Genomic DNA, 25,984 nt, shown 5'->3' on the forward strand with positions numbered 1-25,984 from the left:
TTCATTACTGACTTCTTTAATTACCTCTGTTAAGCTACTCCATTGTAAACTTGAAGGAAACAACACATGGATTTATTTAGGCACATCCAATCCTTAAGGTAACATTTCACCTCGGTTTTTTTCCCACAGCTTCTTCCACAGCTTCCACCTGAGCCTAAACCTGAGCAGAATCTTTGACATTCCCTCTTCCCTATCAAACATCTGAGAGTGAAAACAGCCCATAACATATTTTCAGTGTTCCCACTGCTCTTGCTCCTACTCAACAGCTCATTTTCATATGGAAAGAATCCAAACTTTTAAGTCACTTGATAATCTTCTCCATTACCCCAAGTGTGATTTTGGGTTTTAGTCTATTTATAATCAAAAGCACTTGACCAGAAAAATGAATGTGGACTTTGTGGCTATTCTTTAAGGCTTACTAAAAAACAAAGGAATTTTGTAGGATCAGACTTTTATTAGTTATTTATAAAGCAGTATTGCACCCAGGCAGACCTCACCCTTGCTTGAAGTTCTAAAAATAAAACAAAAATAAAAATGTGGCAATGAAAAGCCTGAATTCTGTACCTTCGGGGAAAGACAGACTGGACAGGAACATCAAGAAAATGAAAACCATTAAATAGGTGAGAAGAAAGGAGCTAAACCAGATTTATCTGCTGTGGACATTAAAGCCCAAATTGCAGGGAAGAAGGTGGAGGAACTGAAGGGTCTGATCCTGATTTACTCCATGAAGCTGAAGTGTTTTCAGGCCTGGAATGCCTCAGTTTAACCTCTTCCAAAAAGAGACAGAAACCAAACCCACTCTGGTGGCCAAGGAATGAAGGCAGAGCCAGAAAACCTGAGCTAAACATAGACGGACACCCTGCTGCTCCCTCAGGGCTTGGGTTACAACAAAAACAGTGTTTAGTGCTAAAAATTCGATCAGTAAACCAAAGAGAAACTTCTGGATGGCTCCAAGCAGCTAAAAAGCTCAGGGGCAGCAATGCTGCTTCTTAAATTAACAAAAGCATTCAGGCTGCAGCCAAATGTCACTTCTCCATTTTGGTCTGAAATGTTGGTGCAGGTGCAGGATTTGCCTCCCAACAGGCCAAACTCAGCCTGTATTCTTATTTATCTGGTTATACCCGGATGCAGATGGCACAGTGCTGTCTTGAAAGCAAAAAAAAAAATCAGATCTTGAGCCTCAAAGTTCCTTATTTTTGTGGCTGAAGCCTAAAAAAGTTCACTTCTAGCAAGGCAAAAAGCAGAGGACATTTATTGCATGCAAAGCACCGACATAAAACACAGCTAAAAACCAGGCATTTCTTTTAAAGAGAGGTGAAAACAAGAAGTTTCCATGCCAATGCTGCAGAGGAACGCTCTGGGGAGGAGGAAGGAACACACATGACATTTTTCACACAACTCACTGCTAAACTCAGCAGTTCTGAGAAAATCGTGAGCCAACTTTGGGGCTCCTTTCAGTCTCTTGTTGCTGAATTCATTTAATTTTAATTTAGCCAAGAGTGAGCTGGGGTTGACTCATATTTCAGTCAATTTCCAACACTTCAAACTGGACACTCCTCATCTTTAAAAATTAAGATTTTTTTTTTGCATAAAGGGGATTTTTCCCCCTCAGAATAACAAAAAAGGACTTAAATCCACTACTATTATCACATATATGATAGGATATATTGATATTATTATCACATATATGTTACAATAAAGCTAAATCCAAATCAACCAATTATTGCTGCTTTATAGAACCACATGCTGCTTTTTAAACCAACAAATCCATAATATATTATTGATACTAGACAATATTATATAAATCTAATAAATTGATGAGGGGGCTGTAGAAGGAAAGGAAACATCAGACCAGGCAGGGATGTTTTGTTTTGGTTTTTTTGTTTTCGTTTGGGTTTTGGGTTTTTTCGTTTGTTTCAGTTTTTTTGGTTTTGTTTTGGAAGTTAAGAATCTTAAAAGTATTGACTTTTATTAAATATCACTGATCAACACAGCTTTGTTATTTCTAGGTCTTGATGTTTCTGCATTTAGAACTTCTGTTGCATACAAGAGATGAAAAGCACAACCCTTTTGATAAAATTAATTTGAATCTTATTTATTTTTAAGTTTTTATTGTTCTCACTGAAATTAATCTTGAAATTAGAGTGCAGAGTATTTTGTTCATTTACTTCTATTCTCACCCTCATAATTATCCTCATTTGCCTCAGCTCTCACAGTAGCTGCATTCCCAGCCAATTTTTCCAAAAATCTATTAGGACTAGAAATATGGAAAAATTGCCCTCATTAGGTAACCCAAGGCAAAAAAAAAGGACTTTTAAAATCAAGTTTGACCCAGAAAAATTGATTTTGTGAATATTTTCAATGCAATATAAACAAATTTGTAGTTCTGAAATGGCCACTTCTTTCCAGAAGAGCAACTTGTGCTCTCTGATTTTCATTGTTAGAAAATACTCAGAGCTTTGCTTAAATTTTGTTTCCTGACTGCTTGAAGCCAAAGAATTCTGTGTGCTCTCTAAATTAAAATTAGGTGGTGCAAATTAAAATCAATTAGGCAGTGAAAATTAAAATAAAATCCATTAGATTGGGAGGTAATTCCAGATCATTATACTTAGGAGAAAATAAGAAATGATCCTGACATTCAACCTAAGTTAAATCCCCAGTAGATCCAAAACTTTCCTTTTTCTTCAGTATCAACCTCAAATATAAATAGCAGATCTCAGATCTTATTTTAAGCACAACTGGGGTGGGAGGGACTAAATAAAATCAGTTTTAGACAGGCACAAGATGGGTCAAGTCATAGAAGGAAGGCAGAGCTTTGCCCACTCACACCCACTGATCATTTCTTTACCTGAATTGGCTGTAATTCTCCTCAAAAAGAACTCCTAATTCTGAATAAAATTAAATAATTACTTCTTTGTAATATATATTAGCCTCAAAAAGGTTATATTTTAAATCAGTCTGTTCCAGTATTAAAAGGTTGATCAAATTAAATAATAACTTTAATTTTTTTTTTTTAGGTTTAGGTTCAAGAAAGTTATACTTAAACCTGGTCTGTTCTGGTATTAAATGTACAGAACATTGTAAATATAGAAATATGGGCCCTTTTAATGTAACTTATATAAAATTCCTTCATAGAAGATGCTGAGAAATTTCAAGATGTTCTGAGAGTGAAGAGAAATTAATCTCTATTTTCACAATCTACCCATAAAACAGCCAAGTTACATGGGGGGGAAACAACAAAACTTTCCTCTGAACTTCCTGAGGTGTTTTTGTGCAAATTGAGAGGGAAAAAATAAGATTATTTTCATGTCAAGAAGCTGTGGGAGAAATCAGCTGGGCCACAGGTTTTCCTCACGTTCTCTGAGGAAACAGTGAATAAAAAACAGGAAAAAGACCCCAAAAATGAAATGTCAGCTTTCCAGAGCCCTTCTCCTCCCATACCAGGGACACTTCTGTGTCACCTGCCTCCCTTTCTCACATGATAACCCTGGGATCAAGGAAAAAGCAGCTTTTCCAAGCAGGAAACAGAAATTTCTTTTCTCTTCTGCCAATTTCCTTTCTCTTCTGCCCTGTTCTTGTGGCTTATCTGTGAGCACAGGGCAGCACTTTTCACACGCTGGATTTCTGTGGAATTCAGAAATCTCCCTTCCCTTGTGGGAGGATGGGGCATGATGAAACTGGAGAATCACAGCAGCCTCTGTGGAAGGCCAAGATGTGCTGAGTGCATTTCCTTGGGAGGATAAAGGAATTTTAAAATATTCTTTGCTATTCTCTGCTTTGCTTGCTATAAATCCATGTTGGGAATTCTTTTCTGGACAGGATTAAAGCTTGCTAGGAACTGATCAATTGTTTCTTTCTGAGTATTTTTAAAACAAACCATTTCTTTAAGGGTAAGTGGTTTCTTTTAGGGATTTTTGGGGAAACTTTCTTTTTTAAAAATAAGAATTTATGTCCATCAAAATGAACCAAGACAATGAAATCATTTAAGTAATTCAGTAATATCAACAACTGATTAAATTCCAGTTCAAACCAATTTTTTAAGATAAAGGAAAATACCTGATTGATGTAAAACATTTTGAAGTGGTTTTCTCTTTGTGGGTACTCAAGTGTATATTTTGCCTAGAGCAACTGGGATTTTTGGGATCAAAAATCCTGGAAGTTGATGGAAAATTGTTTAATTCCTTCCTTTCTTGGGAACAGACTCTTTTGCAGGCTCTGAATGTGCATGTTGGGATCACTTTGGAAGCAAATTGGGCTGTCCCTGACTCAAGGATTGCACAGAAATCCTGGTAATAAAACAGAAGATTGGGATGGACCATGGAAAAGTGGAATTTCTACCAGAATTCAGATCTCTCCATTCAGAGCTCCACATCCATATTGTTTATAACATTCCTCCTGCCTACAGCCCTCACAACTCCATTCCAGCAATACTTAAAGGCTCTGAATTTTGAGCCCAGTCCCAGTGGATCAGCCTGAAGAGAGCCTACAACTTGTTCTTGGGAAAGGTTCATATTAAACTTTTGATGAGATGTATTTATGACTCTACTTTTTTCTTTCAGTCCTTGGTGTGAAAATTATCATGCAAAACCCACAGAAATTAAAAGCCAACGGAGAAACCTCTGCAAAACATCTGGAAACAGAACATGTGGCAAAAGAATGCTTGGTGATTGTTCTCCTGCAATTAAATGTTGCCTCCATCAATTAGAAAACACCCAATTTCTGACCAATTCAAAAGCCTGAGCAAGAGCCTTCATTCTCTTGTACCTATTCATTAAAAATGGGATTGCCCAGGTAGGATCCTGTCAGGTGAGCAGAATTACATGGATCCTAAAGAAGCATAATTGAATTATTTTGGGGAAAATTGGTTACAGCCTAAGCAGCTGAAGATTAAAAAGCTGCAGAGCACTGAGGAAATGCAGGAATTCTGCAGCCCAAGGGAATTAACCAAGCAAAGGAGGAGGAACTGAGACATGAAGGACCCATTCAGTGCTTCCCAAAAATTCCTGGAGTGAGGCAGCACCAGGAGCACACGTGGACCCCGTGAGCCCACACAAGTGCCATGGCACAGAATCCTGGCATTCCTCACACTGGGGAGTTTACTGGGAGAGACTTCCAGCTCTCCTGGGGATGGGCCTCTGGAAAAAGAGCCAAATGAATCAGCAATGGGGCTGCACTTCAGCAGTGCACTCAGAGCCTGCAGCTCTCACACCTTTCCCTCTCACACAGGAGCAGCAACCAATTTCACACAGCACTGTCTTGAGCTGTGAAATTTTAATTCATGTCCCAGCAGATTAGAATATCAATTACAAACCCCCAAATTGATTAGAATATCAATTACAAAAGGAGAAGTGTGAAGCTGCCCCCCACTAATAACACCCTTAAATTGATTTTTCCTCCTTCAAGTCTCATTGTGAAAAAAGCTTTTTTTTTTTTTTTTTACCTTTTCTGTGTTATATAGATAGGGATTGTGCATTCTGTTGCCACCTGTCCAGAGTGTAAATTCAGCATCCCACATGCACAGGGATAACACAGGGCTGACCAGAAACACCCCCAGGTACCTCTGCTATGGTCATTCTCATAGCACTGACAGGTGAGGGCTCAATCTCCACCAGCTGAACTGCATTAAAACTCTGGATGCAGGGAGTGCACAGGGATGAGAACACAGCAGCAAAGGTTAGAGAGGCAGAGCAAAGACACAGAAAGATTCTGCTCACTGTTACCAAGAACAACCTAAAATTTATCACAGAATATCCTGAGTTGGAAGGGACCCATCAGCACCCTCCTATCCTGCACAGACACCCCAACAATCCCACCCAAGAGCATTGTCCAAACATTTATTTATGGGAATAACTGACTCTTTCTGGAATAAAAATCAAAATCAGAGTTTGTCATAAGGGAAATACAAAGGAGAGCCAGTCAGAGATGTCAGGGTGACTGGGAAAGTCACTCTTATGCAGGTCTTGATCTGAATTACTTGAATGCAGATCAGGACTGCCTAAATCAGTTCAATAAAGAATTCAAGTCAGAAAAAGTTTATATGCCTCAAAGATCCAAACCTATTTTAAACAGCTGTTTCTTAAAATACCACCAGTAATGTCAATGGGACATCAAGAATCCACTTTAATCAAGGTGCTGTTTGGAAATGCACTTACATACTCTGATTCACCCACTTTTAATGTCATTAATGATTGCTTTGGAAGCAACACAGAAACCAAGATAAGATTCTTGCATATTATTTTGGAATGCAGTGTTTTAACAGTATTATTTTTAGTAACACTCTCTATATGTATCTCTAAGTATTCCTTGAGCAATTTAGGTGTACAGGGACACTTTCTTTGGCACAGCTGTAACCCAGTATTAGTGAATATTATGAGAATCTCACCAGCAGGATAAAAAGGCAAGAAAATTTAGTAGGAATTAGGTTGAAAGCAGTGAAACAGAGGACTGTTAGTCACAACCTGGAAGCCAAAAAAAGATTCTGCTCTTTTGTGGGTGATATAGAGCCTATTTGATGCTTTTTTTACCATCACCCACCTCCTGCAACCAGGCCACTCTCCCTTTCTTTCCCAAAAATACCAGCACGAGGTTAAACCAGACTGGGATACCAGTGATTCTCTTCCCCATTTAGAACAATCTGCTTTAAAACAGAGCAAGAGCAAGTGACTGCAGGGATTCACAGGGCTCTTACAGTGTCACTGTCACTGGGCTGGAACTGGAAAGGCTGAGGTTTGTGGAACACGGAGTTCTCCTGCAGGAACAGCTGGAGGTTGTAATCCCGCACCACCTGAGGAAAGAAAAAGGTTTATTTAGACTCCTTGTTTGGTGAACTGAAAAACAGCTGGAGAGCAAAACCTGCACAGTTTCCAACTGAGATTAAACCTGCAGCACAAGTTTGGGTGCACCAGCAGGGAATTGAGGACCTGAGTTGTTCAGAGGCACTGGCAGGACACACAGGGGTAACAAGGACCTAAAATATCCCTGACATTTACCTACAAAATGGAGGAAAAACACCAACTACTGAATAGGTTGTCACTGCCATAAATATTTTCCCCTCCTCTTATGGGTAATTTCCTGTGCACTGCTCTTTCTTGAGATGAAAAGTCTTAATTTGGCAGAAATTATTAATTGTGGGAGCTGAAAAGACTTATTTGGAATAATGCATCCAAAATCAGTTACAAACTTCATCTCTCTTTACTAAATTGCTTTCAGAGAAAACTCTCCAAGCTTGCATTTTGCTGAAGCAAAACTCCTTCAGCTCCCAAATTTGTTTAATGATACGTTTCAGGCAGCATGACACAGATCCCTAAACAAACCTCTTATGTCACAATTTACACAGATTTACAAAGAAATACCCAGTGATTGCAAGATGAAAAAATAGGATCAGTGGTTGAAGAACTCTTACAGAGCATTCACTGCCTCAATTGATGAAAATGCATCAAAATTATATCAATTTATTACCAAACTGGGGGTTTACATGTACAAAGGAGATAATAAAGATGGTATTTATTATCCAGAAATAGCAGCATTGTGCATGACCAAGAACTCTGTGCTGCGTGGACAATGGGAAATAAAACTTGTTCACTAAAGCAGCAAAATGTTGATGCTTGTGTTGCTGAAATACAGAACTGTAAAAAATTAATCTCCAGTTAAAGAAAGTAAATAGTCCTCCAGGGCCAATAACACACTCATCTAAACCAGAAAAGTACATAATTACTGCTCCAATTTGAGCAGTTGAACATAAACACACTCAAATGGGGAGAAAACAGACAGGGATTTGCATGACGAATTCCCAGAAATAGAAATTCAGAAAATACTAAAGAAGGAAACATCTGCAGCTTCAGAGGATGCTCAGCACTGATCTGGCATCAAAATAATTTAATTTAAGCAGCTATTCGACTGAATTGTCCTTTAGATCCATGTGAACACTGACCATAGCACACAACCCTGGGCCATGCCAAATATGTGGAGCTATTTTAACTTCAATTAGGAATCCTCCCCCCAGAATGAAGTTACTGAGGATGTGGAAACCTCCACAGATATTTTTACGTGCTTTCCCCACAGAAATTTGACTCCCAAGCAAATCAGTTCAAAGCAGAAATCTCATTTTTCCAACATCACTCCTAGGAGATTTGCCCTCAAAGCCACAATAAGTGGTTAAAAATGAAAACAACTTTATCAGAACAGGAGGTCTGGGAGGATGTGCAAGCCCAGCACATGAAATCCTGCATTTGCACAAAATATTGGACACTTGATAAAAAAGATAATAAAAAGACTCCAAAGCAACACTGTATCCTTGGGATTAAGCTGCAACTTTTCCAAATAGATTTCCTGTTATTCAGTAATTAAATCAATGTTTTTACATGGTTTCTTTCTGAAGTCAATGTCAATTGACAGGTTACACCAGACCTGAAATCAAACATTGAATATATCCCATATGCAGAAACAAGGCACAGTTAGAGATGTGCATAAAGGAAATTATTTGCCCTCTTACCAGAAAACTCACAGAAATGTTACTCAAAACAGCAAATGGAATTTCAGAAAATATTCCAAAGAAAATCAGATTTTTTTTTTTCCAAAAGAGAGGTGCAAGAAGTACAAGTCTTGAGTAAGGTGTCTTGAAAGGGAACCTAAATTGTATTTTGATAAAATCACAGCCCCAGAGTGGTTTGGGTGGGAAAGGACCTAGAAAATCATCTTATTCCACCCCTTCTCATGGGCATCAGGGACAGATTCCACTGTCCCAGGCTGCTCCAAACCCTGTCCAGCCTGGCCTTGGACACTCCCAGGGATCCAGGGGCAGCCACAGCTTCTCTGGGCACCTGTGCCAGGGCCTGCCCACCCTCACAGGGAACAATTCCTTCCCAAAATCCCATCTGTCCCTGTCCCCTTTGGGGTCAGTGTTCCCATTCCAGTGTCAGAGGAATGACAATGGCCACCCTGACCCAGGAGTAATAAAATCTCCTAAGCTCCAACCAACAACGATAAAACTATGAAAAAACAGCATTTTATACACAAAATCTGTTTTTCAGCTGTTTCTCTCAATCTGCTTCACATGAGGTGACAGCCAGCCCTGCCCATCCAAGGAGCCATCCCTGGCACTTGTGTGAAGCAATTTGTGTCCTCCTAAAGCAAATACAATTTAATTCCATCCTGCAAACAGAAATGGAGTTCAGATGGAAGAGCAAAAATATTCCTCTATTCCTCCCAATGACCTGAAGTGTCTCTTTTAAGCAAAGCCTGCCAAGCTTGTACTGCAAACTAACAAAGAACAGGTGAAGCATTCAAAACCCCCAATAAATATTTAAAACCTTTGCTTTGATGACAGGTTTATTCTAAATTGCTACAAATTTATTACATGTTTAACAACTCAAGCTGCTTTTGAAAGACACGGATGGGTTTTGGTGGAGAGAAAATTGTTTTTTTCTGGGTTCTTTTTTTTTTGAGGCTGATTACTGCAACCTGTTATGGAAAGAAAGGATAAGCAAAGCCTGTGGAAAAATCCACCGGTCAATATATTCAGAGAAAAGCACATTTCTTCAGTAGCAAAGCAGCACAAATTTGTCTTCTCCACATTCCTGAAGCACAAAGAGAGAAGCAAATGGAGTTGTAGAAACCAGTTGTAACAGCCCTGTTGAGACCTGCCAGCTGGATTTACACTTCTGTCCCTTCTCCAGGCATTGTGCCCATGGAATAAAACAAAAACACAGCTCACACACACAGTCTGACTTGGTGGTTGTTTAAAATCAGCCAGACCTGGAGCTCTCTGAAGCATCCCAACCTCAGCACACACAAATATCTGAGGAAAGGATTCCTGCTCCAAGGAAATGTTTGGATATGGCAGCTTAGAATTGGATCAAAGTCCCAAGCAGCAGCTCTCTGAGCATTCTGAACACAAAGGATCTGATACAACAGTGAAAAATTAATTATGCAGACATTATACAGAAGCCTGTTTAGCTGCAAGATTCCAAGCCAGCATTTCTGGGGAAGGTATTTGAAGCAGACCTGAATAATACACCCCAAGGTAAATTATTGAAACTCCTTCTACAACTGAAGAGAAAATGGTGTTTTGATTATTTTTACAGTTGCTGCCAAGTAAATTCAAAGCTGAAGGTGAAGCCCATTTTCATGCCCTCCCTTTAGATCTCTGAAGGTGTGAGATCACTTGCTTGGAGGTAAATAAGGAATGTGTTAAATAAGCTTTTGCTCCAGATCTGTGTGAATGAGCTCTGTTTCTGGGTGGGTGGGTAAGGGAAACGTAAAAAGGAGTATTATGACTGCACCAAAGCAGCTTTTTCTGAGCTCAATGGCAATTTTTTTTCCTTCTTTTAGCCCAGCAGATGAATTATTTAAGTATCAAAATCACCCTGGAAGCGATCACGCCTCTCTCAGTCTGGCAGCTCCACAAAGCAAACAAACCACGTCTACAACAGGGCTCTAATTTGTTTGCTGTGTTTGCCACTCTTAATTCCAGGGAGAAAACAGCCTAATAGCTTGGATTTTGAGTTGACAGACAATTATTAAGGAATGATCCAAGCAGTTTCCTGGGGCTTTGCTCCAGATTACACCCTGCAGAACCCTCAGCTGCAATTTCCCCTCCCAAACGTGCAGAGTGAGGAGAGCAGAGCATCTCTGGATGCACAAATGCAGTCAAGGGAAGGCAGTCTGGGTGCTAGAGGAAAAATTCTCCCCAAGAAAACTGTCTGGTGCCTTTGAACTTAACACCACTCAGGAGTAACCAAAAATAACAATCTTTCAGTTCTGTCATGATTTTGGAAGCAAATCTCAGGCCTGGGGATTTGTCCATGCTGCAAGGATTCAGTTACAAAGCATCATTCAGTTCAAACTTACCCTGCTGGAAGTCTCCAGTAAAAACTGGAATGTGTTTTGTACAGCTTGGCATGTCTCTAGTTCAGTCCTGCTGAATGCCATTAAATAATCCTTAAGGTGATCATATATATTTCCATCAAGAGCCTGCACAAGGGAAAGAAATAAAAAAAAAAAAATCAGGAAAAGCAGGAAGTAACTCTGTATACAATTTATCAGTATTCACCAAGGGACTTGCAAGATGCTCACACCATTTTTTTTAGCAGATTTACACCTGTGAGGAGTGGACAGAAAGAGAAGTGCAAGAAATCTTGAGTAAGACTGTTCAAGTGAAAAGGAACTTAAAATGCATTTTGATACAATCACAGCCCCAGACTGGTTTGGGTGGGAAGGGACCAAGAAAATCCCTCACTCCTGGCAGGAGGAATGACAGTGCTGGGCTCCATTAGATGGCAGCACAAAGCACCACAACAACATCCCAGCATCTCCATCCAGCTGTTCCCAGGGGCAGAGCAGCTCTGGAGCAGGGAAAATGCTCAGGGAGATGTCACGGAGGGCAAGGAAAATACCCAGAACTGCCAGGCCACGGGTGCTGCCAACTCAGGGAGTGGTGCCAGGACACTCAACATCTGGAGGGACACATCCCCAGCTGTTTTGGGCACAGAGATACAAAACAAGGAACACAAATTTATCCCAAACATAGCAGTGACAGCGAAGTTCAAACCCCAAAGCTCTGTTGTGAGCAGAGCTGTAAAAACACATGATGTAAAACATCACACAGGGCAGGTTAAATGTTAATTATAACTGTATTAAATATGGCTTTGCAAGTGACGACAATGTCATTTAGATAGCTAACTCAGGATGTATTTTATATATATGTGATATAGATTTTTAGATAGGCCACATTTCACAGATATCCATTTAAACAGTGTATTCATGGAAATTCTATTCCATTCCAACACACTCAAGAATGTGCTTCTCTAGAAAATTGTATTTGATTATTTAAAACATTTTGCAAATTTGAGGGGGGGGGAAAGAGTTGAAATTGTGCAGGACTCAAGGAATGGTTTCTGGCCCTGAAAAATCAAGCCCAGTGTTTAAGGTGAGGTGAAGAGACACAAAAAATCAAACACAAATCCTGGAAGTGTTGGACAGAGCTTGGAGCAGCCTGGGATAGTGGAAGGTGTTCCTGCCCATCACAAGGGTGGAACTGGATGAGCTTTTAGTCCCTTCCAACCCAAACCATTGCATGGTTTCATGAAATCCCTCAGAAGTCAGGAAGAACAAAAGAGATCTTCCTTCTGCTAAGTTTTCCCAGCAGCACACAGCCACCTTCAGTGAGGGATGCTTTGAGGACATAATCAAATTGTGGGACTGGAATTCTCACATCCAAATTCTGATATCCCAAATCCACACCACACATTTCATCCTGCCCCTTCCAAGTGTAAAGGAATTTTTAGCAGAGGCAGTTTCCTCCAGCCTTACACATTAAACCTGCCTCAAACTTAGCACTTCTGTGGCCATCAGGAAGCCATTATCCAACCAGTGGCAAACTGGGAATTCCTTCCAAGCCCCCTCACTGTAGCTGGTGCACTCAGGGGTTCATTCAGGCTGGGACTGAGGTGTCAGCAGCCAGGGCAGCTCCTGGAGGCCCTGCCCCCAGGAAGGACTTCCCAGAATGGCTGGGAAAGAGCTATAGGATAACTGCTCCAGCCTCCTGCCAGTGGTGTCAGCTCCACCAAACACTGTTATGTAGAATTTTAAAAAATTCTTATTTTAAGAGTTATGTAATACCAGCTTAGAGCCAATTGAGGAAAACATGAGGAAATTCCCAGCAACAAATCCACAGAAAGCAGGCAGCCAAACACAGACACAGGTTCAGTTCTTGCCTGTGCTGCTGTGGGCACAGCTTTGCTGGGATTCACAGGATTTGAACATTCCCTGTGCTTTTAGCCCTGAAGGGACACTCAAGTGCCAGAGTCACCACCCCATTCCAAGGGCACTCATTTCACATCCAGTACAGGCAGCCCCAGCAGCAGCTCAGCCTTGTGCTCACAGAGAATACAAATGATGGGCAAAATTGCCAAGACTGCCTGTGCTCTCCCTGGGGGACCACGGGGAGCCTGAAACTCCCCCAAAACAGAACTGTCAACTTTTATCTGTTCCTAAAGCTTTTCAGCTCAAACACCAGGGCTGGAGCGCAACTCTGCAAAGAAATGTAAAGAAATCATTTCAATTTGGCAAAGCAATTCTAAGTGCTCAGTTTGCAAAGCAGCTGTGACTCTTTTCATCCCACGATGCCATAAAAGAGAATTTCACAGCTCCATATCAAACCCAAATGTTGTTTTTATGCCAACCCCCACACGAAGGGCTCGTGTCATTACATTTCAGTCTTAAATGCTGAGCTCTGCCTTGGGTTTTGACAGTCTGGGTGCACTGCAGAGCCAGTGGAGAGAAGTTGGTACTTGTGTGTTGTGATTGATCCCTCTCCAAGATAGATGGCTAAAATAGGTCAGCTGAAAGGCAGGATGCCAAGGGCCTATTGCTCTTCAGTGACCGTAAATAGTGCCCCCACAATTAGCTCACACAGACATGTCAGGCACACACAGCCCAGCCCCACACGTGTTCATTCCCTCCAATTATCATCCACACTGCACTGGGCATTAATTCATGTCCAGCTGCAGCCTGCACTTCAAGGAACAGTTAAGAAAAAAAAACAAAAACGGGGAGAAATATCAGAAATATCAACTTCATTATTTCCCCCCTCCTCCTGCAATGACCACAGCTCTGCTGAGATGGCAGAAACCCCCACAGTGTGATATAAAAAATAAAGATATTTAAGAAAGGACATCAGAGCAAAGTGTGGCAAAACATCAGGGAGCACATGGGTCTGTCAGCATGTGAGAACTGCATTACAGCCTGGCTCCTTTCATTAATTAAAAGCAGTTTCAATATGATGAAGTTCTTAAATACTGATGAGAGCTGCCAGAACTGAAGTTCACTGCAATATCACACAGGCAAGGCTGAGAAAGCAGCCTCAACACAGGCTAAAAAGCACAGAAAAGGTGACATCCCATCAGCCACAGCATCAGAGAGCTGGCTGGTTCCAGACTTGCAATAATAATGGATTTATCCTTTCTATAAAATGGTAATTATTACATCGAACTGGATGTGTTCATATTAAAACAAAAGACTTGACTTGCTGAACTGTAGGATCTAAATTAACATTCACGTGGGGTTTTATCAGCTGAATCTCATTCACTTACAAACACTCTGACCCAAACCACTGAACATCATAGGTTTTGAAAGGAAAAGTCTTTTCAAAATTTCTCATCACACAACTTGGAGGGGAAACTGGGGAAAAAAAAAGAAAATCAAAAAACCCAACACCCATTATTCCTCTACAATGGCTTTTGTTCTCTTTCTGACTCTCCAGAGAGCACTAAATCACTTACTGTATTACAATCCCACTGAAAAACCTGTCTTTTTGTCAACTTCAAAAGGAAATCAAGGGTATTTTTTTAAAAAAACAAATCTGGCATCAAACCCAAGATAATACGAAGTTAAGTAGCACAAAATTACAATTTCCAAGGATAGAAAAAAGTCACTGTTTTTTCAGAAATCATTTCTTTACAGCAGAATTGCCATACTAAAAGTACAAAACTACTTCCCTTGTGTCCAAGCTTGAGAAGCTAAAAGCTGGAATTAGGGCTGAGAAGAGTTGAAGCTGTTAATAAACACAATGGACACACAACCGAATTAAAGCCTATTTTTAGAAGAAATCCTGTACATTAACTCAAACCAATAAAATTATATACAGAGGGAATGGGACTAGAACACTGTTCTGATTTCAATATCCAAGTTTCATGTACAACTTTGAGAGTTTTTCCCAGAAACAAAACTTCAGTCCCAGTTCAGATCATTTTCAGGAGAGTTTTTTTGTTTCAAGAGATGATACTAAACATTTTGGGAATTTAGCTTTAATCATTCTACATTCTATGAAAATTCTCTCAAAAGCAAATATGTAAATGACAGTATTTTAGCTATTATTAGGACATTTGGTTACCTTTGAGAGGTTGTTACTTGTTTAAAATAACATACAACGTAGAACAGACCCTGTGTAGAATTTTCATCTTCATTTATGTGACTGACTTTGGTCTCTTCACTAAAACATTTACAGGTCTCAGCCACACTCCACTTAAAAATTACCATTTCAGTTTCTTGGAGAAGACAGAGAACAAGCTGAACTACTCTGTATTTTTTATTTTAAAAGCAAACAGAAATTAAAAATGGAAACTCTGCCCAACACAATGCAGAGCAGAGTTGTGTGAAGCCACCAAGGTGAGTTTTCCCTGTTGTCCCATTTATTTCTGAAATACTTCTTGTATTCTGTTCATGTTTGTCTTGCACAGAAACTCCTCAAATCTGTGCTGAAGCTCTGGGTAATAATTTTACACTTTAAATTCAGGTGTTCAAACTAAACCTCTCATTTAACCACCAGGCACCAAAACCAGTGCTAGGCTAAAAACCCTCAATTACAGGCACACTTGTGAAGCCATGTGGGTTTCACTGACTAATTCACACCAGTCTCATCTGAATCACCACTGCTAGAAACAATTTTGATATTTGCAAACATACATTTATGTTTTTATGCATTTTAAACTCCCTCACCCCACGCTTGTGACGAGAACCATCATCCTCAAACTAGGGGTGGAATGGGATTATCTTTAAGGTTCCTTGCAACTCAAACCACCCTATGGCTCTGTGAGATTAATTTTTTTCATTTCAAAACACCCATTCCTCCCTGAGCTGATGCCACCCAGCAGTTTTTGAGGGCTGATTTTGCCACCGAAATCCTTGGCAAAGGCTCCTCGAGCTGCCACCGCTGGGCCGGAAACAATAGAACTGATGTGGAAGGCAAGGAATTTCCTCACATGGGTGGAGGGAACAGCACAAAATTAGAGCTGACCCTCCCCTGTCTGGGCTGCAGCCTGAAAACAGAAAGATAAGGGGAAGAAATGAGCTGAACAAAAATCATTGTGTCTGTGGAGTGGTAACTTCTCTGTGGAGTCAATAGGATTGCATCCTGGTAATGTGAGTTGCTTTCCTGTTCAGCCCCCAAATCAAAAGGGAGATCTGTATCATAGATTCCACTCTCTATTTTATATTTATATTAAAATAGTTTTGTATGTGACTATAATTATATTAAAAATGAAAATTAAATTCCTTTACCACCCTACTCTCATTTGCATTAAACCCCCTGTTTTATCTATCCCTGATCTGCTTTGCTTTGAAAACCACTTGGAATCCATTAAGAACCAGGACTTGAGTTCTCACCCTTTATTTTCTGTAATATTACTCAAAACTTTTCCTTACTTGAAATTAAAAGCCCAACAATCTGAATTGCAGAACAAACATGCTGAGTGAAGCTTTTTGAGCGCTTGTGCTTGAAACTCCTGCCTCCAATCCACTAAATAAACAGAGCAATCTCATGGATGGCACAGTCTGAGAATTTTCAGCTGAATGATTGTGGTAAATGACACTCCACTGAGGGTTTTAATTTTTATGTGTCACAAAAGATAAAATGAATATTAAAAGGAAAGGTTGGGGTACAGACAATAGTAATTGGTCAACAGGTATTCTTAGAATTAAGAATTAGCTTAGAATTAAGTTGGAATTAAGGCATCAACTTCAATCTTTTCTAGGGTGAGAAGAGAAGTCTCTGTATTTGAGCCCAAACAGAGCAACAAATCTCCTTTTATCTGACAGTGAAGGATAAAGCATTTTAAAAACTCATCTGAAACTCAGAACAAAGTCAAGAGCCCAGATCAGCTGGATTTGCCACACTCAGCAGTATTCAGAGCCGTGAAATGGAACAGCACTTCCCAAGGACGGGAGGAGAAGGAGGAAGGAAGGTCACAGAACCCATCCTTTCTGGGTAACAGCTCCATTCCACAATCATTTTCCTTTAAAAATGCTGATTCCTGGCATCAATTTCTCCTAATACACAAGACAAACTGCTAATTTTTCCTTTTTAACTCTTCCATCTCTGCAGCATTTGTCTCGGCTGAAATTCCTTCCTCTCCATCAAGATCCCCCCCCAGAGCAGAAGTAAATCAGGGCTGTGTTTGTCAGCAATACACAACATTTATGTCTGATTTCCCAACAAAGCCCAGCTCAAAGCCCTAGCAGGGGCTTTGAACAACCTGCCTGGAGCTACTGGAGCTGCTCATTCCCAGACATCCTGCAGGAATAACTGCACCCTGTCAATGCCCATCAGGGATTTTAGGGCTGCAGCCTGACTTCCAAATGACAGGAAGCTGCTGCCCAGCCTGCCCTTTTCAGGCTCCCTCTTGGGGAAAAATCCTGGTTTTCTGCTGAGCTGTGCAAGTAGAGAAAGCTGCTAAGGAAAGCTGAGGGCAAACCCCAACTCTCTTCCCTGGATCAAGAGTGAGTGCTGGACTTGCTCAGCCTGCAGGGAGAGCAACTAAATTTTAGTTCAGTAAAATCAGGACTTCAGTTTAACAGAAATTGCATCCAAAGCAATGCAGGGATAATCTAAGGCTGTAAAATTATCTGTACCTCAGGATAATCTTACGCAGCCAAAGGCTGTATTGATAAGTCTGCCTTAGTGAGGTCCAGATGCAACTCACTCCTGAAGTATCACTACCTAGCTCTGCCTGGAAATATCTGAAATCCAGTGCCTGGAGCACTGCATCCAAATCCAGAGTCTTTAGCACAGGAAAGACATGGAGCTGTTATAGCAGGCCCAGAGGATGCCAGCAGGTCTGAGTGAAGAAGGGTTTAAGAGACTCCACAAAAAGATCCTCTCTGGCTTCTGCTCCCTTGTTGAACTTCCACAGAAAGCGATTTAAAGGAATTTTGATAACTGTGTCACTGTCCTGTTGCTGTCAGGCTAATTAATTTCTCTTGTTTCTTTCTGTTTTCCCCAAATCCACATCCTGCATGACCACATGCTATCCTGGAGTGCATTTGCTCAACAAGGGAGCACAAGATACTCCAGCTGAAGAGCAGAGATACATGATAACCTGGGAATAAAACCAGCAGACCAAGAGGTAGGAAGATAATATGATGACAGGAATAGAAAGTGCCTCTTTAACTCAACAAGGTTTGATGAAACTCAGAGTTCCCTCTTCTCCCACACCCTGCAGGAGCTCTCACCACGCAGACAGGGGAACAATGGACACTGGAAGACCACAAGAGCCCCAAGTTCCTTTCAGCTGGGTGCCCATGAACACACTCTGCACTTTCCCTTACCCCAGAGCTTTGTGTTTTCTGCTGTCAGGAGTTTGGGGCTTGTTTGCAAGTTCTTTGTTTGCTCTCATTAGTCACTTGATGATTGTTCTGCACATCATTTTGTTCCTTTACAATCTCGCCAGGGTCATTGTTTTTACTGACAAAACCTTTGTTGTTGGGAGCTGCAGCCTCCTCTGAGCACACAAAAATATGGAACAGCCACCAACAGATGCCTGTCACCCTCCCCCAGTGCTGGAAAAACGTCCCTTTAGAATAAGAATAAACAAAATTATTGATAATAACAAGATTTGCCTCCACCATCTCATGGCAGTGCCCTGCAGTTGTCACATTCCAGGATGAGGGTCTGGTAGGTGAACACAGGCATGGAAGGAAATGCCCTTTATAATTCCTTTAATTGCCACAAGGCTGACAGCAGTGAGAGTTACCTGGTGAAAGCAGCACTAAATTAACACTCCAGGGTTAAAGGAGAACTCCACTGAAATCAGTGAGAACACCCTGATGTGAGACTGCCATAAGCATGGAAAAACAGATCTTCAAATTCTACCATGTAAGGCTTAAAAAACCCTGGAAGATAAAAACAGGTTCTAGGAATATCTAGGAATACATTCCCCAAAAGTATCTCCCAAGACATCTTGGACCTAGTTTGCTTTTTCTTGCACAGCCCTGGAATAAATCCCAGGGGAATTCCACTTTTGACAGGATGAATTTTTAATAAACTGCATCTTTGCTTTTGTACTTCCTCATTCTTGGAGGAAAAAAAAAAGTTCTGGCTCAAATCCAACATTTAGAAGACAACTTTGTGGCAGAGCTGTCACCGTGATGAAATCTTTGCATCTGGAGAGTACAGAGTGCTCTACACTGCTCATGCCAGTAATAATTGGCTTCCTTCATGTGGAAAAATGTGCATTTCAATCCTTCAGCACTTTGACACCATTTCTGCTCTTCAAGGATTCCTCTGCTGACCACAAGACCATCGTCATCATCACAAAATGTCTGAGGAACAGCAGAGGGGTGTGTGCTCTGTCTGGAAGTTTTAGTTCTTCTTACCCAAAAATAAATTATTTCGCTGCTCAGATCAACAAATATTTTGATATTTCAACATGATCTGGAAAGTAAGGTAAAGAAATGCACTTGGCTTGGGAACAAGCCAGAGCTGATTATTTTTACCTCCTACAAAACCAAATCTCACACGGAGAACCAGCCCTGGAAATTCTTCCTTACAGAATTCCAGATTTACCAGGAGGTCTCCATAGGAACTCTCATGCTACAGGAGAATCATCCCTGACTCAGACACAAGCTTGGATAAATCCAAATCTTTTCGATATTACAACGACACAAGCTAAGGGAGAGAAACCTTAAACTGACACAGATGTGCACATGAAAATTTCACAACAAATGCACATAATGCACATGTGCATTTCACAACAAATCCCAATGCTTCTTAATAAATATTTTCCTTAAAATATTTTCATTAAGCTATTTTCTTAGTATGTTCTTAAAAAAAATTAAGAAACAAGCATTTTCTTAAAAATACTCCCCTGGAAGATAAAATGTATTAAAAAGGAGTTAAAAAAAAAAATTCCGATATTGAGCATAAACATTCCTCAGGAGCTTGTGTATACTCTTTTGCATTCTTACAAGTTTTTTTAACCACCTATTTTGCTGGGTTTAGGTTTTAATTCAGCTGATTTAATCTCTGTATTACCATTTTCATTTACTTCTTCAGATAAATCTCTTCAACAAAACCTTTTCTGCCCCAGCACAGGCTGTTGTTCCCAACTGTTCCTTGGATTTATCACTTCCATCTGCTTTTTCTCTATGTGGGTTTCAAGTCACCTGCATTCAGTGAACAGGCCATTCAAAAGCTGCTCACAGAGCAGGTTCAGGGATGGAAATGTCCCAGTATTAAAAATTCCAATAATTTAATATATTCCCAAGCCTTTCAGGTTCTTATCATGCCAAAGAGATTTCACCTGCAGCTTGATGTGGCCCTGCAAATGTAAAACTGCTCTCTCTCACATAGAACATGAGTGGTCTTGTCAGGATATTCAGAATATTCAGGCATTTTCCAACTCAAAATACAAATTCAATTAAATTTTTTGCTAATAAATGAGACAATTCAGCAATATGAAAAGGGCAGAGTGTATCTCACACAGGGAACCCCCCCTTCCTGAACAGGCACCCTACAAAAGGATCACTCTGCCAGTCACACTAAAATGCAAGAACCAAACCCAACAAAACTATTTCTAGGAATTTCTGTAATCTGCACAAATGTGCTCTTATAAGGAAAATGGCCCAGAGTCACAGCACTGTGATTATTTGCAGTAATTATGGAATCACAGAACAATGACAGCATTTATGTCCCACAATAAAGGAAAAAACATGATGGGGGTAATGCCAAAGGTATGGCAGCTGCAGTGCAGCAGGAAGATTAATCCTGGGTTCCCAAACCCCACTTGGGAATTCTGGGTGCCAATTATGCTTTATTACTTCTAGGAGTCCATTCTCAATTATCTCCAGGGGAATCACACTAACAATTTATGCCTGCACTCCTTGTAAGCACCAGTGGGTGAGGACAAAGATAATTTGAGCCTGAAGTCCATAATTAAAAATATTGTGGAAGGTTTTTCCCTTTCATGAACAGATTCCCCCCACCCCCCATCCCAAAGCCTGGCACAGAGTCCCCATTCCAAGCAGTACTCCTGAACAAGGATTGATGGAATCATCAGTTCTGCCATATTCTCCAAAAGCTGAGAGGATTTTCTAATCTTCTACTGTTTGACAGGACAGTGATGGGTAACAAAAATCAACCAAAAAATGAACAAAAATGGGATCTGTTCTGTTAAATCTTTTAATTAAATCACTTCGGAAGTGTGGCCTGATTGGGAATACCTAAATATACTTTGGTCTCCTGACAGTATTTGTTGAACATAACTGCATTAAAGTTAAGCTCCTTTTCAAACTCACTTCAGCCCTGCAGGATTAATACTCAAACCTTTTTAAAAACTCCTTAATTTCACAGTGCCACTGCTCAGAGGCCCTCCTGACTCTGTGTGGGCAGAGCAGAGCAGGAGACTGAAATCCCACAGGAAGAGACATCCCAAGGATCTGGCAGGGCTGGGATTTCTTTGATACAAGGCTGTTTTCAGTGCTTAGTCTTTGCTATTAAATAAATTGAGCCTTTCAGCAAAGTTAATTCACTGAATGCTCCCATATCCCCTTTTAAATTAGAAATGGGGCTCCCAGGCCCAGCCAGAGAGAAGGGTCTGTGCTCACTGGGAATGCTGAGACACAGAATCCAGGGATCTGGACCTGAAGTCACATATGAATATCATAAAAATACACTAAAATAATCCAGCTGAAGGAACTGAGACTGAATCCAACTGGATGAGCTGCCCAGTGAGAAGAGCAAAGCCTGACAGAAGTGGATCAGCTATCAAAAAATGTTGAATTATTTTGGTACACACAGAGCCACAAACATCTGTGAACATTTTATGTAGGAAAAAAGGTATTTCTCAGATTTGCCATCTTCTTTTTATGCATATTTTCTTGCACAATTCTGTGTTTTTGAAAATTATCTTTTAGTAAATTGAATTCTCATCTGTTAAATTATTATATATACAATATATATAAATCTAGCATAGTAAACACTGAACAATTTTATTAATAGGAGAAATTTAAAATTTTGATTTCTAATACCCTTGAGCTTGAACTAGAAACCTGATTTTTAACTATCTCCATGTACCTCGTTTAACACTCCAGTCAAAAGCAGTTTATCCCCAAGAAGATTCAGGCACCTAAATCCCAGAATATTGTCATGATTCCTCCTAACAATTTTTTTTTTCATTTTCATTTTGAATCATTTTCATCTCCCCATTACTTTTATGTGAGATTAAAAGCCTTGAACCCAAGCACTGAAACTTTCCCAAAGTTTTAAAAATTCCATGAGGATTTTTAAGAAGGTCCTCATAGAAGCTGGAAGGTGCTGCTGGATGCCCTGGACAATGTTGGTGCCACGAGGGAAGTGCATGGAAAAGGTTCTTCCCATTATCCATGAGCAACACTGGGAATACCAGATTCCAATCCTACAAGCCATTACCTTAGGGCTTTGATAATTTGTAAAACATTATAAAATAATATCCTCCTTCAGCTGGATGACACCATTCCACAAGTCAGCCACCAGGAATGAGGGATTTAAGGAAGCCACTGGTAGGGAATTGTTTGCTTCCCTCCACACCAAGGGGGTCTAGCATGGCTGCAAAGCTTTTTAAGCAGAGATGACAACTTGAACAGATGGGAATTTTATTTTTGGGGATCAAACCTGCAGGTAGGGAGACAAACCACACTGGAGCATTCCCACTCCTCCTCCTCCTCCTCTTTGCATGACTGAGCTTCTGGGCCAGCTTTACAATTCATTACCTCCTTAGCAATTTGTAAAAACTAAATAGGAATTTTCAACTACAGGAAGGGGTTCCAAGGCAAGGAAGTCTTCTAAAGACTGCAAAAACCAGAGCTCAAGCAGCTCTTGTCCACATAGGGAATGAGCAGCTCCTCACCTCCAGCCACCCCAAAACACCTGCATGGACTCCAAACAGAGCAGACCTTTGGAAGCTGAAAGAATAAACCTCAAAATTTGTCAGCTGGGCCCTATGAAACTCTCAAAGATCTACAAAAACTCTTCCCAGGTTTGCCTCCCTCTTGGCAAGACAGCTGTAGATTAGAAACCATTTTACCATTTTCCCCATAACGTTTTCTGGGATTTAATTAAACTTCAAATTCAGTGTGACATTTTCCATCTCACACTTATTGGCCTTGTGCTATTTTGGGCCTCATCTCCTTGTTATAATTCTTCTGCTGCTTTCATTAGTGAAGTCACTCAGAAATGTTTTGTCCTGCCACTGACGACAGAAGATGAGTCACAGAATCACAGGATGGGCTGGTGGGAAGAGACCTTAAAATCATCTCATCCCACCCCTGCCATGGCAGGGACATCTCCCACTGTCCCAGGTTGCTCCAAGCCCCATCCAACCTGGCCTTGGACAGTGCCAGGGATCCAGGGGCAGCCACAGCTGCTCTGGGCACCCTGTGCCAGGGGCTCACCATCCTCACAGGGAACAATTCCTAATTCCCAATATCCCATCCATCCCTGCCCTCTGGCAGTGGGAAGCCATTCCCCGTGTCCTGTCCCTCCATGCCTTGTCCCCAGTCCCTCTGCAGCTCTCCTGGAGCCCCTTTAGACAATGGAGGGAGCTCTGAGATCTCCACACATTCAGTGGCTTTTACAGTTTAATATCTCATTTACCAAGACAAAACCTGTGCACACACATTCAATTTTAAGAATAATCCACGAGTTTTTCCCCTGGTTTCAATGGAAACAAGTCCATTCCAGGTAACTCACTGAAACATTGGATGGCTTTGAGGAGCAGCAGAAAAAAACCCAAAACACTGAGGAAAAAAGTAACTTTTCCCTGCTTCTTCAGTTCTCCCAGTGGAGTTGCTAAAAACAAAGCCCTGAGAAGGGTTTGTCTGGGAGGCTTTTCTCCATGAATCCTAAAGCAGGAATGCTGCATGCCCCACCTGCCTCCCAAAAGGAGCAGCCCAGGTGCTTCCTGAGCTCCAAGGCTGCTCTCTGGCACAGGGAAGTATTTTGGGAACTGCTCTCATTGTGTTACAGCATGGCTTTGAAACAAGATGGCAGCTTCATTTCCTGCTCACAATGAGAGGGTTTATGACAGCTGACCAAAATATCTCAAAGCCCCATTCAAATCCTAAACAGTTTCTGCATAAAATCTTTAAATGAAGGGGGGGAAAATAAAAAGTGTCTTAGGTTTTTTAAGTTTTCTGCTGCCTTCCTCAACCAGATTTCTCCCAGATTCCTTTCAAGTAACTCCTTCCCAGTCCTAATCCTTACACTGCTTTCCTGCTGCCTTCTTTCCAGCAGGGGTTTTGAATTTTTTTTTTTTTTTTGGCTTTCCAGGCATTTTCCTTGTTTTACATTCAGCTTAAATCCTTGATTTCATCCCTGATCATTCTCCCTCTCTGCCCCTGCTCAGAGCCCTTGCAGGGCCTAAAGGGGCTCCAGGAGAACTGGAGAGGGACTGGGGACAAGGGATGGAGGGACAGGACACAGGGAATGCCTTTCTTTCATAAGCGTCTGTGAAATCACACTTCTCTTTTACAATCAACCCTTTTCTTAAGTTATTTCTGTGAAAACACCACAGGAAACCTCACTGAAAAGTCAATCATATTATCAAGAAATAATTTATTTCACCATGAAAAATGGTCATTGTTTTAAGATAATTAAGTTGCCCTGAGTTCTGTATTAGACTTTGCCATGCTGCTCTGCCAAGCCATGGAGGAATAAACACCTGGATCCCTGAAGTAAATGCACTTCTTTGGGTCAAATGCTTTACCAAGGGATTAATTTGTGACTGAAACAGGAGGTGGGACAAACTGACTGTCACCAGGCCAATGTGACCATCACACTTTCTCATTTTCACAACAGAAACAGCTGTGACTCAGCCCCACTCCTGTGCCTCAAGGTCGTGTGGAAAGTCTGCGTGATGAGCAATGTGATTTTTCAGGGGGTGAGTGGTGGATTTGAAACTGAAAATCCACATTTTGTCTATGAAAAAATAAAGATACAATTGGAAATGTAAGAACTGGGGGGCAGAGGGCTGGGTTAGACGAAATATTGGCAAGGAATTGTTCCCTGTGAGGGTATTGAGGCCCTGGCACAGGTTTTCCAAAGAACCTGTGGCTGCCCCTGGATCCCTGGAGTGCCCAAGACCAGGCTGGACAATGGGCTTGGAGCAACCTGGGACAGTGGAAGGTGTCCCTGCCATGGCAGGAGGTGGAAATGGATTGTTTTTAAACCCAAACCATTCCATGATTCTATGACATACATACACCACAATTACTGTTGCAAATACCATTCACTGCTAAAGCAAACAAACCCCCCTTGCTTGTGGTTTTACCAAAATTAACATCAAAAGTTGCATTTCCAGTGCAAATCCTCTTTTCACTTCCCTGCAAACATTAACTCACAGTCAGCTGGAATCCAAGTGCTCCCAACTGGAGTCAGCACATATTCCATGGACTGTGAACACCAAAAATTCTCTAAGACACTTCTTAGGTATCAGCTGGGAATGTGAGAGATGAGCATTTAAGAAAAACACTGAACAAGAGACCACAACTAATGATCTAAATCATTTATGTGGATGCAGAACTACACTACAACCTGGAATTCCTTTCCCCCAGGTTTGATGCACACATCAACACAGAGACAGATGGAAAACAGTGTGGGATCAGGATCACCTGCTGTGGAACCCACCATGAGCATCTTCTGGAACACTGGGATCATGTGCTGAGCATGATCCCTCCAGCCACCCCCCTCTGTGGGAATGACCATGAGGAGGCCAAGCACACTCATGAACTGCCTGGGAAGGAAAGTTCCTGTGCCCATCTGAGGCTGGAGATAATGCCATCCATGGCTGCCTTAATTGGGATTACAGAATATTTGTGGCTTGCAGCTGACAAGGAGAGGAAGTGAAACAATGGTTCTTTCACTTGCACAAGTCCCCTCTGCAGTTTTAAGGGAGTTTTACAGGATCTTAAAAGAATTGGTAGCACTGAAATAATAAAAGAGATTTATAGAAGAACATGGAAATCTCTGGTGACTTCAGAATTACTTTATCTTAATGCTATTTTTTCGTTGAGGGGCAAACTTTCCATTTTAAAAAAGGAATCCCCTGGGTGCTTCTAAATCATTCCAGAAAGTTGGAAACAATACTGTGGACGTAAATTGATTTCTTACAGTGATAATATTGGTTCTGCTTGTTCCAGAGGCTACAGAAATATGTGCTGATGCAAATGGTACCCT

At 41.0% G+C, this 25,984-nt stretch overlaps 1 protein-coding gene across 4 annotated transcripts in view; it reads right to left on the reverse strand.

Moving 5' to 3' along the window:
• Positions 1–25,984, reverse strand: part of FCHSD2 (FCH and double SH3 domains 2) — a 120,765-nt gene that overhangs the window by 21,557 nt on the left and 73,224 nt on the right. For 2 of the 4 annotated variants that reach the window (XM_054654871.2, XM_077174608.1), the window contains exons 9-11: positions 10,849–10,971; positions 6,689–6,784; positions 5,559–5,630 (exon numbers count right to left, since the gene is read on the reverse strand). In XM_054654871.2, the coding sequence (XP_054510846.1) occupies positions 5,559–5,630; positions 6,689–6,784; positions 10,849–10,971 (291 nt within the window). The remainder of the gene's footprint in view (positions 1–5,558; positions 5,631–6,688; positions 6,785–10,848; positions 10,972–25,984) is intronic. The other 2 variants (XM_054654872.2, XM_077174609.1) reach the window with 1 other exon arrangement.

This window comes from Agelaius phoeniceus, chromosome 2 (assembly GCF_051311805.1).
Source record: "Agelaius phoeniceus isolate bAgePho1 chromosome 2, bAgePho1.hap1, whole genome shotgun sequence".
Taxonomy (NCBI): Eukaryota; Metazoa; Chordata; class Aves; order Passeriformes; family Icteridae; genus Agelaius; species Agelaius phoeniceus.